The sequence below is a fragment of the Myripristis murdjan genome, chromosome 19, assembly GCF_902150065.1.
Source record: "Myripristis murdjan chromosome 19, fMyrMur1.1, whole genome shotgun sequence".
NCBI classification, from domain to species: domain Eukaryota; kingdom Metazoa; phylum Chordata; class Actinopteri; order Holocentriformes; family Holocentridae; genus Myripristis; species Myripristis murdjan.
Genome location: NC_043998.1, coordinates 21603828 through 21619505, shown reverse-complemented (window position 1 = coordinate 21619505; position 15678 = coordinate 21603828). Strand labels below are relative to the sequence as shown.

The window sequence follows — 15678 nt, the reverse complement described above, 5'->3', positions numbered from 1 at the left end:
CTTTTCTTTTGTGCACGTGTTTCATGTGCGTGTTGAGATCGCTCAGGTGTGACTTCGCTGCAGCGTCCCCTCCCTCCCCTCCCTAAAACTTTGTCAAAAATACACAGAAAAAGGCGCATTGGTGCTCATGACCTACTACACCCCATACTGTACCTTTAGAAAAACATCTCAATACTGTACAGTAGCTCAGGAGTACTTTCATAGTTATTATAGATACAGGGAAAATCCAATCCAACGGGAGAAAAGAGCAGAAGGAAAGAATTCCCCTCTGCTCGTAAGGTCTCAAAAGTCTGTACAGCTTGGTTGTTTTTTTCTTTGTTTTGTTTTTTTTTTTGTGTTGTCTTTTTTTTTTTTTTTTTTTTTTTACAATTTTCACTTTCTTTACAAAAAAACTCCACAATTTTCTTACTTTGTACAGTAATAACATTAAATTAAACCTAACGGATTGCAATGTGAGAACGGGAAAGCAGAGAGCGCTAAAATGTGTCTGAAAGGGGGAAGAAGGGTGGGGGGGAATCAGGAAGGACTTTCTTTGCACAGAAACAAAACAAAACGAAAAAAAAATCCCCTCTGCAGCCTGCTTCCTCTCCGCTCACAAAGCTAAACAACTGTATCCACCTCCTCTCCTCTTCCCCTCTGCACCGCAGCTCATAAACAAGGATATATTATATGTACACACGCAACCTTATTAAAAATAAAAAATAAAACATATGCAGCCGACTTGAAAAAGAGGCACGGTTCACCTCTGGCAGCCGGCCAGGCAACGGCAGTTCATCTATCCATCACTTTTGGGGGAGTCAAGGAGGGTGTGCACATTCATAGGAGGATAGAAAGAAAGGAGGAAGGCGGGTGGAGAGGCGGCTCAAGGGCTTAATAACATCTTTTTGCTCTGTGGGGGGATTGGGTAATTTCTTGGAAAAGTCCAACCAGAGCAACTGTCAGCATTTTTTTTTTTTGCCCCCAAAACACTGTTTACTCAGACCCCTGAACCCTTGACCGAGCTACAAAACCAGTCAAAATCAAACTAACACCCCTCCCCCTCCATCCCATCTCAACTCGTTTGGCTTTTACACAGTCGTTAACAAAAATAGATATTTATTCTATGTATGTGAATTGTTATATAAGCAGTCGCCTTGTATAATGTACATTGCTGCGGAAAACTGTCCGGAACACGACCGACTCCTGTAACGGAAGATATGTTGATGTTTTTTTTTAAGATCTGAAGGAAAAAAAATAGCACAATAAGTCAGAAATAAACTACACTTCTTCTCTGCAAAACAGATACAATCATGACTGGGTATTTGAGGAGGAAACAAAAACAATAAAAGGGTACATTATGTCAACTCACTTTAATTTTTCGCCACATTTAAAATCTTAAAAATATTCATAAAAAAGGCAAAATTTTCAGTCCCCAAAAATATTGTGTGTCATAGACTAAGGAAGAAATATCTCCAACCTGAAACGCTGCCCTTCCACCTTTTTGTACACAATTGGCAAAAATATATAGATATATATTAACAGCAATAACTTACCATTGTTTTAATTTATTCATTTATTGACTTCTAAGATTTATGTTGCATCTCCCATAGGAAGGAAGTTTCAGTTCTTTTCATTTATACATCAGAAAAATATTTAAATAAAAAATAAAAACTTCTAAAAACCCAAAGCCGTAGTCCCCGCTCTGTGATTTCATAGCAGTTTGTTGTCGTTTGGGGCGACAGATTACAGCGTGGAGACAGAGACAGAACGGGCTACATAAGATCTAAACTGTTGTGGTTAATGTTCGTTCCCAGCTCCTGGTTGTTGTTGTTGTTGCTGTTACTGTTATTCCCACCCAACATGTCCGACTGCCCCCCCTGGCCACCATGCATCCCCGTCATCCCGCTCAGCTGGGACATGATGGCATTCTGGTCCGAGCTGAACTGATTTGGGTCCACAGAGTTACCCGTTTGCTGCTGGGGTTGTGGCGGCTGGGGTGGTGCCATGCCGGTGTGATGCTGGCCTAGGTGGCCCGGATGTGGCGACCCGGTTTGGGTCTGCGGCGAGATGCGATGAGGCGAGGGCTGCTGCTGAGGCTGGGAGGAGGGCTGCATGCGGGGGGACGGGCTCGAGTGAGGAGGTTGGGACTGCGGCCTCGGCGAGGGCTGAGGGGACCTGACTTGACTGCTGAGCGACCCCGCAGGGCCCAGCCCTCCTTGACCCTGGAGGTGTGGGTGGGGGGACTGCGCCATCTGCTGTTGGGGGCTCAGAGGGCTGCTGTGCTGGGCTGGGGAGCCTCCACCGAGGTGCTGCTGCTGCAGGAGCCGCTGGTGGATGGCCTGTTGGAGCATGGCTTGGGATGTCTGGGACTGTGGGGGCCCCCCTCCGCCTTGCTGGGGTTGCACCTGCCCAGGTCCACCTTGTCCAGGCTGCAGCGGAGGCCCCCCTGGTCCTCCACCACCCCCTCCTGGCCCTCCGTCCTGCCCTTGCAGCCCACCCATTGAATTCTGCTGCTGCTGCTGTTGCTGTTGCTGCTGCATCTGCATCTGATGCTGCAGCCTCTGTTGCAGAGCTGCAGCCACTTGCTGATGGGACATGGAGCCTGGGTAGCCTTGCTGCTGGCCAGGCTGTCCCGGCCCACTCTGTGGCCCCCCTCCCTGCTGCTGCTGGGGTCCCCCTATGCCAACGCCTCCAGGCTGGGCCTGAGACGAAGGGGGCATCCCTGGCTGTCCCTGCCCAGTTTGCATGAAGCCCTGCTGGCCTTGCTGCTGCTGCTGGAGTCCTTGAGGCTGCTGGAACTGCTGCTGTTGCATGTGTCGTCTCATCAACAGCTCTCTGAACTGTGGGTTAATGTTGGACATGTTACCTTGTTGACCTGGTTGCATTGCTCCCTGCTGCTGTTGCTGTTGCAATGCGGCCATCTGTTGCTGCTGTAGATTCCCAGGCAACATGGGGCGCTGTTGTTGCTGCTGTTGTAGCTGCTGAAGCTGAGCCATAGTGGGCATATTCCCTCCTCCTGCTCCACCCTGAGCCATGTTCATCCCCGGCTGGCCGGCCTGGTTCACATTAACCTGCTGCTGTCCATCCATGTTGGCCAGCTGGTTACTCCCAGGTCCCCCTACTCCTGCAGCACCCTGGAACCTCACACCTCCCGGGCCACCCTGCGGCGGCCCTCCTGGTCCTCCAGTGCCACCCTGAACTCCCTGATACCTGGCAGCTCTCTGCTTGATGAAAGCAGCCATGAGGAGAGGGTTGGAACGAAGGATGTTGAGGACTTGCTGCTGTTGAAGGGGAGAACTTGGAGAGCGCAGGGTCCGCAGAAGTTCTTGTAGCGCTGCCTGAGGGAGATTTCCTTGACCACCTGCCCCTGCCATTGCCGCAGCAGCCCCTGCCGCCCCTCCTGGTCCTCCAATCAGCTGCATCAGCCCACGGTTGCCTGCCTGCGGCTGCTGCTGCTGGGGCATCTGCTGCTGTTGTTGCTGGGCAACCGCTTGCTGCTGCTGTGGCGTCATGTGAGCCATCATGCCCGGCCTCTGCTGTGGGTTCATGGTCGGTCCCCCAGCGCCCCACTGCTGGTTTGCTGGTGGAAGTTGCCCACCACCTCCTTGCTGGACCTGCTGGAGCTGCTGCTGAACTTGAGGTGGCAGCTGTGACTGAGGGCCTCCTTGCTGCATTCCTGCTAGCATCCCCTGTTGCTGGGGGTCTAACATAGTCCTGCCAGCTACTCCTGGAGCCTGGGGCGGCATGCCCTGGGCCCCAACAATCCCACTTCCAGGATGGGGCATGCCCATCGGGGCCTGAGGGTTCTGGTGGTGAGGATGTGGGGGCATCATGCCCCCCTGTCCCTGCGCCTGCCTCTGAAGAAGGCTTGCTTGTGCCTGAGCCATCTGTCTCTGGGTCTCTGCTAAACGCTGAATTTTTAGGGCAGTCTCCACCGCAGCCAGGGGCGGGCCTTGCTGCTGGCTCTGCACAGGCATGGCCCCCTGGCCCTGGTTGGGCTGTGGCTGCTGCTGAGGTGGGGTGGCCGGTCCCAGTCCCGGTTTACCCAGCGACTGGTGGAGTGGAGAGGCTCCTGGTGGTCTGGGGGCATATGGAGGCAAACCACCAGCATGCTGCTGTTGCTGGAGCTGCTGGACATTGGGAGGCTGCTGCTGTTGGAGCTGAGGCACCATCTGCTGCTGCGGTGAGTTCATCATCCCCCCTGCACCTCCAGCTCCTCCACCCATTGGCTGGAACTGGTGATGGAGATGGTGTTGAGGAGGCATTGCACCACCTTGCTGCTGCAGCTGTTGTTGCTGCCCTGGAGTTCCCATTCCCCCCATGCCTCCAATGCCAACCCCTTGTTGCTGAGGAAGCGCAGGCATGTTCCCCTGGGTGGGTGTCTGGGGGGTGGGAGGCTGCGTGCCCACAGATGTAGGAGTACTGGGACCGGTCGCTCCATTGTTGTTGGCTCCTGGAGAGGGTAAGCCCCCATTTCCTCCAGGAGCTCCTCCAGGAGGATGCTGGCCCACTCTCTGCATGCTGGCCATCCTCCTTCTCAGCATCTGGGCCTGCTGGAGCCGGTGCTGCAGCTGCTGCTGCCGGAGCTTGTGCTTGATGTTCAAGCAGAACGGGACCGGGCACTTGTTCTCCTGACAATGCTTGGCGTGGTAGCAACACAATGCAATGAGCTGTTTGCAGATGGGGCATCCACCGTTGGTTTTCTTCTTGCAGTTTTTCGTGTGCTGAACGACACGCTTCATCTTCTGGCAGGACGGCAGAGAGCAGTTTGCATTTCGACATTGGCAGGCGTGGACCAGAGACTGGATGCAGCGCTGGATGCTGAGGCGGCGAGAGTCTCCGGGGCTCTGAGTGGCTGCGGCAGCCTGGTTGCTGCTCTCGTCATCCAAACCGAGGCCAAGCTTCTCCATCTTGTGCTCGTGGCCCTTAGTGTTGTAGCAGGTAATGCACAAGTCGTAATCCTAAAAGGAATGAGGTTGCGGGTTAGAAATCTGTTTGTTTCCTGATAACATGTCAAAGCCTATCCTCACCTACATCTCTTTAGTCATAACGTCTTTCTACAAATCAAACCCACTGAAACATTGCCTAACTCTATCCAACACCCAAATTTCCTGCCGTCCGCTCCTCACCTCACAGACGGTGCAGTGGAAGCGGGTCTCCACGTGGTGTTTGCACTCGTTGCATGTGTAGACAAAGCGGTCCTGGCTTTGGTTGTGCAGCTCCACCAGCATGCACGTGGAGCTCCACTTGGACCTCCTCAAGGAGCTGAACTCCAGGTGTTTGTCCCGGGCCAGCGTGAGGAAAGCATCGCGGCCGTCCATGAGGTCACATGCCATCAGGGGGTCTGGGTCTGTGATGGGGGGCAAGGCGTTGGCCATGGGGCCCGCAATCAACCGGATCACAAAGAACACCTGGTGCAGAGGAAAGAGAGTAGGTAAAAAAAAAAAAAGGTGAACCACATTATAACACGATCACATCATTTTTCCCCCCAAATGCAAGAATCTCTTTTTCATCCAAGTCTATAGATGTGGACAGAAAATGGCCCCTTTAAAAAGATGCCTGGCATCTTCAGGCAGAGTCCAGGGTTTTTACTAGAAAAGTCTGGCTTTTTAGAATAGTGCACATGAAGCCAATCACTTTTTTTGAGCGCAGTAATCACACTGAAGAAGAGGTGGGGGTGCAGCTGACATGTTACAACTTAAACAACAAGAGGAATAAAAATTGAGACAGATGCAGGAGAAAAGTTGTTGCTTCAATCACAAAGTCTGAGTTTCTGGTCAGAGTAAGACTGTGTATTTAACTGTTTGCTGACACTGGCAACTAGTGTGCAACCTGTTCTTTGTAATACATCTGGCTGCGGCAATGCATTTTCTATAAAAAGATGAGACAGCGTGAGCAAAGCAAAGTTTTATTGGTAGCAGTGACATAAAACATCAAGTGAAACCTTGAAAATAGAGTGTGTGGCTATTTTAAAGCATCCAGCTTCAATATGTTGTCACAGTAAATGAGAAAACAGGAGAAAATGTATGAGCAAATTTGATTCCCCCTTTTCCCCTTACCTCTTTGTGTTTCTCCATGGTTGCATAGAGTTTCTGTGAAAGGTCATTGGAGACATTGGGCATCCCTGGCTTCTTCTTATTGGCTCGGCTCAGGCTGCTCTTGTTCTTACTCGTCTTCTTATTGTTCTTTTTCTTGGCATTTTTACTGTCGCCTTTTGTGGCCTGCACAAGGAAGAAGAGAGTGATCTTCTGACCAACACACATCCTTTAAAAAATCCTGGTGTTTCCTTCATTTTCTTTTTCTATCTGAGTGAACTGAGTGTAGTAACAATATATTTCAGACTCTACAAGACCATATTAAGAAATGAAAACCTGCTTACATCAATACTCTCATTGGAAGTGCTGTTCTCTTCCCTCTTCCTCTCCTCCTCCTCCTGCTCCAGCTCCTTGATGCTCTCCTCCAGCACGTTGGGCCAGAAGTCGCCTTCAAAGTAAGGCAGCTCCTTGGCGCTGGTCAGACGATCCTCAGTGGCCTGCTTGAAGATATCCTGATGGAAAATGGGAGATAAAAATTAATCAATTGCTTTGTGTGGGTATGATCAGAATCAATGATAACAGCAGCTATAATTTCGTTATGTACAATGATATCAGTCTCCATCACTAGCACAATAGGAGCACAACAATAGCAAGGTTCCCATGTGTCCTGGAAAACCTGGAAAGTTATAGACTAGACCTGGAGAATTCAAAACCTGATAAAATATTACTGAGATCCTGGGAAATTATAAAGCTCGGCTGAGATTACATATTCAGATGTGCTGCCCCCCGTTTCAGCCAGCTATCATGTTTTGGTGTGCTGTAGTCACATGTGTATGGAAGGTCAAACAGGTCAAAAACATATTGACACTTCAATCAGCATGCTGTTGACAAAGACATCTGCATATTGTTAGTGTGTTATGATTTTTTTTTCTTTATTTTGATCGCAATATTGACATTGAAAAATATAAATAAGGATAAAATACATACATAAAAATTTGAATGGATGTCATGTCATGTTTAAGCTTAAAGTAAAAAAGCCTCCTCTGAAGTTGTCACTTTGACTAAGCATAATAACTCTGGACTAGCTACAGTTTAATCAAGGAATTACTACTATAATATTTTAATATCTTAATTTTTTTTAAACAACATGTTGTACATTGCTTGTGGACAACATATAATCTGAGATGTCAGTTTCACCCAATAAGTGAACATGTATTTAAGTTATTAAATATCTTCTTGAAAAATTCTAGAAAATGGTTTCCTTAAAAGAGTGGGAGCCATGATTGCCTGCTAGTGAAAGGAAGGTCTTGGGCTCAAATCCTGAATATGAAATGCTCTGCCTTCTTTAACTACTGAGGTGCTTTTGAGAGCAAGGCCCTGGAGACTGGTTGTATTTGAGCTGCACCCCTTCTACCACATGCAAGAAAAATTCAAATCTAGCTTCTGTACCTTGTAGTCGTGCACTATCCTCTCGCCCACGGCCTTGTCCAGCATCTTCTTGTACCACTCCTGCAAGCGTTTTGGTTTGGGGATCTTCTGGTCGGCAGGGTGACAGTGGAAGATGTAGTCGTCCCCTTCACTGGGCGGGCAGGCCCAGATGTGACCTGTTGTGTAGCTGAGGAACACACACGAGGTGCAAAATGAGCACAACCCATTTACCATTCACAGACTGGCATTAAGAAGCCAAGTAACAGGATGAGAGAGCTGAGTCACTGGACTTATGGCTCCTTGCACTCTTTTTCAAATCAGCTGCTTTTAATATTGATGGTCTACAAATTTTAACCATATTCTATTTTTATACTCATTTCAACATAACAGGGTTGGTACCCAATAGGCTATTTTCTCTCACACAGCACTTCAAAAACAACAAACTATTACATATTTATATTTAAATGCATGTCATTATGCCATAGCAATTTTCTCATTTTCATTTGTAGATGCTGCTTTCCTCAGTAGCATCAGACAATACTCAATACTCTTTTTCCACAGCACAAATTATCATGAAATTTCAAATTTTGCGGCTTCTTGATCTTTTTCGTCACTTTGAATTCAGCATCTACACCAAGAGTTGGTATAATTTCCCTATATATTGTTTTATGCATCAACTTCAGTTTCATTACCAAACAAAAAGCCAATGTTTTCAGTGTGCCTTCTCATACCATAACATTACATGTGTGTCACAAAGGTGTTTAACAGCACTACTCACCCTAACTTCTTGACATACTCCAGGTAGCCGATGAGGATCTCATGGTAGACTGCTGTTCTCAGACAGCGAGGCCGGAAAAAGTGTACGCTGTCCAGGTAAGAGATGTACACCCGCCTGGAAGAGAGGAAGCACAGTGGAATGAATTTGAACAACCAGTTAAAAATTTTAATTAGACTAAATGTAAAATAAAAACATGAAGCAATGTTCTCACCTCTGGTTGGGCTGAGGACAGTCGGATCCGTACTCCTGAACGTGCATACCGAAGAAACAAACGTCTGCTCCGTCTATGTCCTCAAAGGCAAACAGGGCTTTTGTCCTGTAGGGAAAAGACTCTGCCATCTCCCCGTTGTCCACGAACCTGGAAACAGCAGGAGTTTGTCAATTTTCCTAACATTAAATACAATAGTAATAGTAAAAATAAAACAAATCAGTATTATTTTCATCATCAAAATTCATAACTACCTGTAAAACTATAGGTAACATCAAAATTGTTTTATAAAAAATATTTATCTGATGAAAAAGTGAAAGCTCCTGAATTTTGCTTGTATTTTCCTGTATTTCAGTGTACGGTAACTGGATTTAATATGAGCGGTAAACATTAAAAAGGAAATGATATCAAACTACCTGGAACTATTTTCGTCAACAATCAAGTTCCAAATTCAGTGTAGGACTCAGCATGATTTGATCTTGATCCTTGTGTGTGTGTGTGATGTATGTGCATGTGTTGGGACACTGGGAGGGTTGAAGGGTGTATGTATATCTGTGCGTTGCGGTATGGTTGTCTGTATGTTTCTGTGTTTGTATGAGCTGTGAAAACAAATTTCCTGCGGGACAATACAGAATCTATCCATCTTAGAGAGTGACCCAGAAAGTCCCAGTTCTCATCCTCTAGCCTCTCCCCTAACTAATGCAGCACAATTAAATACAAAATAATTCAATTTTTTCCCAAAATCGAGAGCTGGCAATTTTCTCAGTGAGTTAACAATGGTGTCAGACAGGTTCCTTAACAGCGTCCGCTCACACTGTGCAGAAACGGTTGCCAACTAAACAAGTTACATAACCGAGAAAATGTTTAATTTTATTCTGAATATTAACATCTAATTTTCTCTTCCAACAGTTTTTTGTATAGGAAAATAAAAAGAAATGCTGCAATAAAGATCTGCACACACTTCCAAACTTAATCACAACTGTTCAATCTGACTGAATCACAATGTGATAGTTGATGTTTCATCCTAAATCTGTTGCAACGTTTCCCTTTGATTGATGTTAAATCTGTTTGTTTATCTATCAAAACCACACCCCGCTGTGAGAAACCAGACAAGCATCTCTGCATGTGAGACACTTGTTTTACGTCAGAGCTGATCTTGTGTCTTGTACCTGGACTTCATGCCCGGTTTGACCTCCACCACTTTATCCGACACGTGCACAACGCGGATGAAGACCTCGCCCGACTCCGGATGACTCTGCCGCTTCAGGAAGTCGTTCACTCTCGTCTCCAGGAAACTACCCAACTTCGTCTGGGGCAACCCTGTGTGGTGGGAGAGCCAGGGAGGAGACACTTTAGTTATAAACTGGTTGGTTCAAATGATAAAAAGCAGGCAGAGAGAGAGAGAACGAGTGAAATAATGAATACAAAAGTGAAAAAAGATAAACAAGAACACAAACGATGTCAAACTCAATGAGGAGAAGACCAGTACAGAAACAGCACATGTATTACTAAGTCATGTCAATTAATAAAATGAGAGTGTGGTTTTAAGTGGTGTCAGGAGGGTGTAAATGGTTTTAAAGAAGCACAGGATCTGTGCTGCACTGCTGAGGGGGGGTGTACGTACAGAGAAAGAGAGGATGAAGAAAAAGAAGAAACTGGGATAATGCAGACAGTAAAAATCATTCCAAGTCTGAAGCATTTAAAAAAAAAATTAAAAAAAAATCAAGGCTTCACAAAGGCGCTGCTACTTACTTTTGGCAGCATACTTGTTCTCCTTCCTCGTCTTATTGGTCTTCTTTAAGCAGCCGTCACATACAAACCTGGTGCAACAAACAGAAAAAAATAGGTTCAGTGAGCTGAATAAAAATTTTATCTGGTGTATATCTGAAGCAGAAAAAACTGAAAACATAAAACAAATGTGGAGGTCCATGTGCTCTGTTGTGTGTGTTTATGAATGTGCAATAGTCATAGATCTCTTTCTGAGTCACTCACCCTGTTGGCCAGACCGTGTCATGGTGCAAAACACAGATTTGATGCATCCTGCGTCCACAGTCCATACACTCAACAAGCCTGGAGAGAGGAGTCAAGGCAAAATTTAACTCCTGTGGCGGATTCAATACACATCTCAAAGCACTGAAAATACCTTCCAAGCAGCTAATATTCAATTTAATTCGATTCAGACCTCCCTAGATGCACTACAAAGTTGTGCAATATGATGCAATGTGATATGATGAAACTCAGTTGCGCAAATAGCTCCATTTTACTTCTGGCGTGGTCAGGCCTCTGGTTGCATGAAGGAATTATAAGGACCAAATCAATCCAGTTGTATGTATGTGTGAGAGAAAGAAGTAAATTCAAATGGTTTCATTCACATTTTATGACCAAATCATCCCTTTTTGGAATCTCATTTATTGACAGTTTATAAAAATAAATAAATGAATAAAAAATCAGTCAACTCCACATAATCTTTTCATACAGGCCACTGTTTATTAATACCGCCTTGCTGCTATGTTTATTTATGCAGGGGCTTCAGTAATGGATTTGGACTGTGCAGAGTTGTTGGAGCGTACAAGAACATCTAACATGTTTTTCGTCACCAGTGTTACCACTGGCTGCAGGTGAGGAGGCAAACGGGGACAAACAGTGAGTACACGCCGTCTGAGTCTCCAGTTCAGGAATGCTACGTGGGCATGTCACTGCTGCTCCATGAGGTTTGCATATCACATACTTTCATTATAAACTGAAAAGTGCCTCCATACTTGAGTTATAGTTTTTTTGGGGTGCATTGTGTGTTTCCTCTCCATCAGTCAACATTCAAAACAACAGGTTCAGAGGGCAGAGGAGCACAAAGAGGTTTGTTTTCTTAGGACATACGACATGAACCTTCACTGGGCGGTCAAATGTCTCATGTATTCCTGTTAAATCGAGCATCTCTGATACAAAAAAGCCTGCACTGATGTGACTGTAATTCCCTCTCAGATTTGGCTGGTTTCAAACACTTTTTTTTTTTTTTTTTTTTTTTTTTTTTAAATCGATAGACATTAAGCCCAATGCACTAATTCAAATGGATGATTTGTTCTGTGATCTGTTATGCACTCAGGCGTCCAGCTCACATATGACACAGCCATATGTGCAAGATATTCCTTAACAAACTCGGGTATCAGACAAAGTACTGAGCATTGCCTTCGTTTCAGAAGTGTGCAACAAAAAATCCACATTTTCCTAAAGCATTATATAGCAGAGTAGTAATAAATACTACAGACATTAACATCTACGCCCATAATGGCAGTGCTGTCTATTCAACAAGTGGTGACATATGGAGAGGGGAGGACTTACAGTTCAGGGTCCAGTGTGTCGTTCTTCTTTTTCTCAAACTGATCCTTGTTAATCGATCTGAAAGTAAGGAAGACGTCAGAAGAACAAGACAAAACTTTTTCTCCCGCTATTTAGACAAGTTAAAAAATGTATCCCTTTTCACAATTTTTTCTTTTTTTTATAATATTATTTTGTCATGGTGGCAGGAAGGTCAGAGAAGTACATTTTTGTGTCCGTATTTTAAAAAATGATGGGATCTCTGAATAGTTTTGACCTGTTAGAGTGGCTGGTAGACAACTTACAAACACGGTCAATGTTCATAACAATTTGACTGGTAGCCGATGACCATTAGTTCATAAAAAGGACATTTTCAGTTTCAAATGTCAAGATGAACACTTTAAAAAGCTGTAAAGTCCATGTTAAAGTTGTATATTTCCTGATTCTCCTACAGAGCTCGCGCTGTGTTTGAGGCATTAGGTGGTGAAACTCACGTCTGTGGCTGGGTGGGGTCGTCGCCCAGGGAAACCGTCTCCCCCTGGATCTCATTGAAGCACTTCTCGCAGAAGTGGTACCTGTCAGCAAGAAGCCCAAATTTTGGTGAACTACACCGTTCCCCACAGCACAGCCAATCACAGACAGCGCATGGGAGGGCAGTCACCAATCAGGACAGGACATGGGCAAGGCAGGGAGCCACAAGCAGGGTAAGCAGGAAGTAGGAGCGCAGGACAGCAGGGAGTCGTCATCACAACAGCCAGTCATGATTCAGGAATTAGGGCGGGGAAGGGTGGGAGATGGGGACGGGGGGTTTGAAGGTGCATGGTTGGTCAAGGCAAAAGCAAGCCAATGCAGATATCACAGGCATTGGAAAAGGAGAACAGACGAGTCAAGATGGAACAAGACGAGACGAACGAAACATCAAAAGACAACACATAGCAGAGAGCCGAGGCAAAGCACAGATTAGCAATTTGGACATGAGAGGATGAGCAACAACAACAATCACCATCACAGCTAACACAGCAGGAGCAGAATCAACGGGAGAAGGGAACTGTAGGAGGAGGAGGAGGGGAAGGAGTGCTGTAGCGTGGGACAAATGCAAACACTGAACAAATACAAACGAAAAGCACGAAAAGCTGCTCAGCTGTTCATTCATACAAGCAGTTCATTTTAAAATCGGTCTTGTTCGATTATCAGTGGAGCTGAAAAATGCTCCACAAACAGGAGGAATCCACATAACACTGGCTTGAACCAGGATACAGAAATTTAAGTGCACTATAGCAGAGGCCTATCACAAAATGTTTGGAAAGAGGTGATTATAAATTATAAAACTGAGACTGTAAAATTATCGCCTGTTCCTCCCTGAGAAAACAAAGAAACCGTCCCATTACTGTGCAGTGGTAGGGTGTTATACTGTAAAAGGCAAGAAAGAGAAGGTGTCAAATTATATTGCAAAAGGACGAGAGGAGATTGTTTATACAATACCACAAATTGCACCACACAGAAATAAGACTTTTGTTTGCTTTGTCAGGGGAGGAAACATAAGCAGCTACTTTTCAAACGCTCTGTGCTGCGGCCTCTACTGAGAGAGAGAGAGAGAGAGAGAGAGAGAGAGAGAGAGAGAGAGAGAGAGAGAGAGAGAGAGAGAGAGAGAGAGAGAGAGAGAGAGAGAGAGAGAGAGAGAGAGAGTGTGTGTGTATTTTTAACTGTTGCAGTTATTATTTATGACTTTGTTTAATCAAACTGTGACTAATTTGAATAACGTGATAAGAGAGGACCGACTGTTAAAATGCCAGTGCATTAGGCAGCACATGAAGGTATAAAAAACAGGAAACATGAAGTGAAGGGGAACATTTACTCCCAGGGAAACAAAATTAACCAGACAATCGCTTACATAAAAACAGTAATCTTTAAAAACTCAGCTTTGTAAAGGCATCAACTGTTCAGTCTTAATATGCAAGTTGTGTAAGTCTCCTTCCATTTGGTTCTATTATAATGCCTCTTTTCCTGCCTCCATACCTGTTCTGGTAGCTGAAGTAAGCAGCATCTCGGGGTATCGTGCACAGCTGCTTCCCATAGCAGCACAGCGTCTGGGGAGAGAACTCCAGCTGATGGAAAGAAGCAAAAAAAAGGAGAAAAAATGACATTAATGCAAGCTTCTGATCATCAAAAAGCACAACACCACTAGAACATTTAATTGTCAGGACACCCTTAATGAGAAGAAAAGGCTTGCTTGTGGCTTTGTCTCTCTAGTCTTCACCAACAAAATAACTTTAGGAGAAAAAAAACTTGCTGCTCGCATACATGTATCTGAAGTTGACCGCTTTCCAGGAGTTATTTTGTGATAAAGGTATAAAATGCAGAGGTGAAAAACCTCCATGTAGCGCATTGTATTTTATCTTGAGAAAAGCTTTCTTGAGGTGTTAATCTGCCTATACCACCGCCATTTGCCAGTTACAATTAATATAATAATAAATAGCTTTGGCTATAAGGAAAGTGTGAAAATACTTGGCTCCATCAGAGCCTCACTACACTTCAGTCTCACACAGTGTCAGTGAATTTAAAAATGCACATTTTGTAAAATACAAAAACCAGCAAGGAACAAGAATGGGAAATAACAGGACTCAATAATGAAAATCTTATTTAGATTCAGTTGCTTCTGGTGAAACTGGAGCTAGTTTCTAAATGGACCCGGGCTGCAGTTTCCAGCCAACAAAGCAAGACCAGCTGTAATATGAAGTCACGTTTCAAATGCATTGCCAGTGAGTTGTGATTGACATCCGAGTCAGCAGAGTTAATTCTTTCCGTTCTTTTCTTATGTTGATTCTACTGTATTTTAAACCATCTCCCTCTGGCCGCTTCTTCCTCTTCACCTTTATATTCCATGTTGCCACTCTTCTATATTTCTGATCCATCCCCAAAACAGGGTTGCTAACCTCAGTTTGTGCGGTGAGATTATGGCATCTTTGTCAGATAATCCAAAAAACAAACTTGATTCAAATTTGAAATTCACAGCTTGCCTCTATCAAACGCTCCTTCCTTCCACAAAGAAGGTGGTCTTTCACTCTGCTGGTGAAGATTCATCATCAACATTCAACCTAAAAATGCCATGTGGCTCAACGCATCCCTGACTGCATCTGAAGCTGTTTGAGCGATCGGATCACAATGTGTCTCCAAGAAGCGCTGCACCCTATTCACACCTGTACTTAGAGCTCCACTTGTGATCAGCTCACCCCAGACGGATTTTAAAGCATGAACAGGGTCCAAGTGCCTCATTGGCACAGGAGATGAATCTGTGACCAAACAACCTGATTGGCTGAAACACAGAGTAAGATGAGCTTTTGAAAATGGAGATCAGACACACCTCTAAATTAGTAATATTAAACAATGTTACTCCTCACAAAACCAAATTGAACTGCAGTGAGCTGAGTGCCCCTGGCATTATAATTACTGTAACTGTACTTAGAATGGTCATGTCAAATAATAACAAGGACAGTACAAACACTATTGTTGAGTCAATTTACAATTTTATAAATTCTGTTCTCTCTCTGTTTGGTTTAGCTATGCAAGCAGTAATGACAGAAAGTAAAATCTGAGGTGTGTTCTACTTTGAGTCCTTGTCAAAAGTCAATCCTTCAGTCAGACGCTCATAATAACGGCGAATCAGTTTGTTATTTGTGTGCAAAACCAAAAATAGCGGAGTCTAATGAGAGCTGAAATGTGATACGGTGGTGGTATGTCCAGTGCCAAATTTAGCGATGGACTTCAGCGTTTCCATATTCAGAAGAGAAGGAGGGGAGTAACATCCGCATCTGAAACACACTCAAAACATTCAGAGACGCACTGCATTATCCAAACACATTGATAACATAGACTTATTATGCTATCTTCTTGTTGTGAACTTTCTCCGTTCTTTTACATTTCCTGTACTCAATCCATCC

At 44.8% G+C, this 15678-nt stretch overlaps 1 protein-coding gene and 1 long non-coding RNA gene across 6 annotated transcripts in view; one reads left to right on the top strand and one right to left on the bottom strand.

Moving 5' to 3' along the window:
- Nucleotides 1-299: 299 nt before the first annotated feature.
- Nucleotides 300-15678, bottom strand: part of ep300a (EP300 lysine acetyltransferase a) — a 32457-nt gene continuing 17078 nt past the window's right edge. For 3 of the 5 annotated variants that reach the window (XM_030077639.1, XM_030077637.1, XM_030077636.1), the window contains exons 19-31: nt 13757-13845; nt 12235-12345; nt 11765-11821; nt 10421-10498; nt 10181-10248; nt 9598-9748; nt 8432-8578; nt 8221-8334; nt 7464-7629; nt 6359-6526; nt 6039-6200; nt 5109-5390; nt 300-4940 (exon numbers count right to left, since the gene is read on the bottom strand). In XM_030077639.1, coding sequence (XP_029933499.1) covers nt 1752-4940; nt 5109-5390; nt 6039-6200; nt 6359-6526; nt 7464-7629; nt 8221-8334; nt 8432-8578; nt 9598-9748; nt 10181-10248; nt 10421-10498; nt 11765-11821; nt 12235-12345; nt 13757-13845 — 4782 coding nt within the window. In that variant the 3' untranslated portion in view covers nt 300-1751. The remainder of the gene's footprint in view (nt 4941-5108; nt 5391-6038; nt 6201-6358; nt 6527-7463; nt 7630-8220; nt 8335-8431; nt 8579-9597; nt 9749-10180; nt 10249-10420; nt 10499-11764; nt 11822-12234; nt 12346-13756; nt 13846-15678) is intronic. The other 2 variants (XM_030077640.1, XM_030077638.1) reach the window with 2 other exon arrangements.
- On the top strand, nt 7569-10128 carry LOC115377701 (uncharacterized). The gene is made up of 2 exons (XR_003930064.1): nt 7569-7647; nt 8244-10128. It is a non-coding gene; the product is annotated as an uncharacterized LOC115377701 (long non-coding RNA).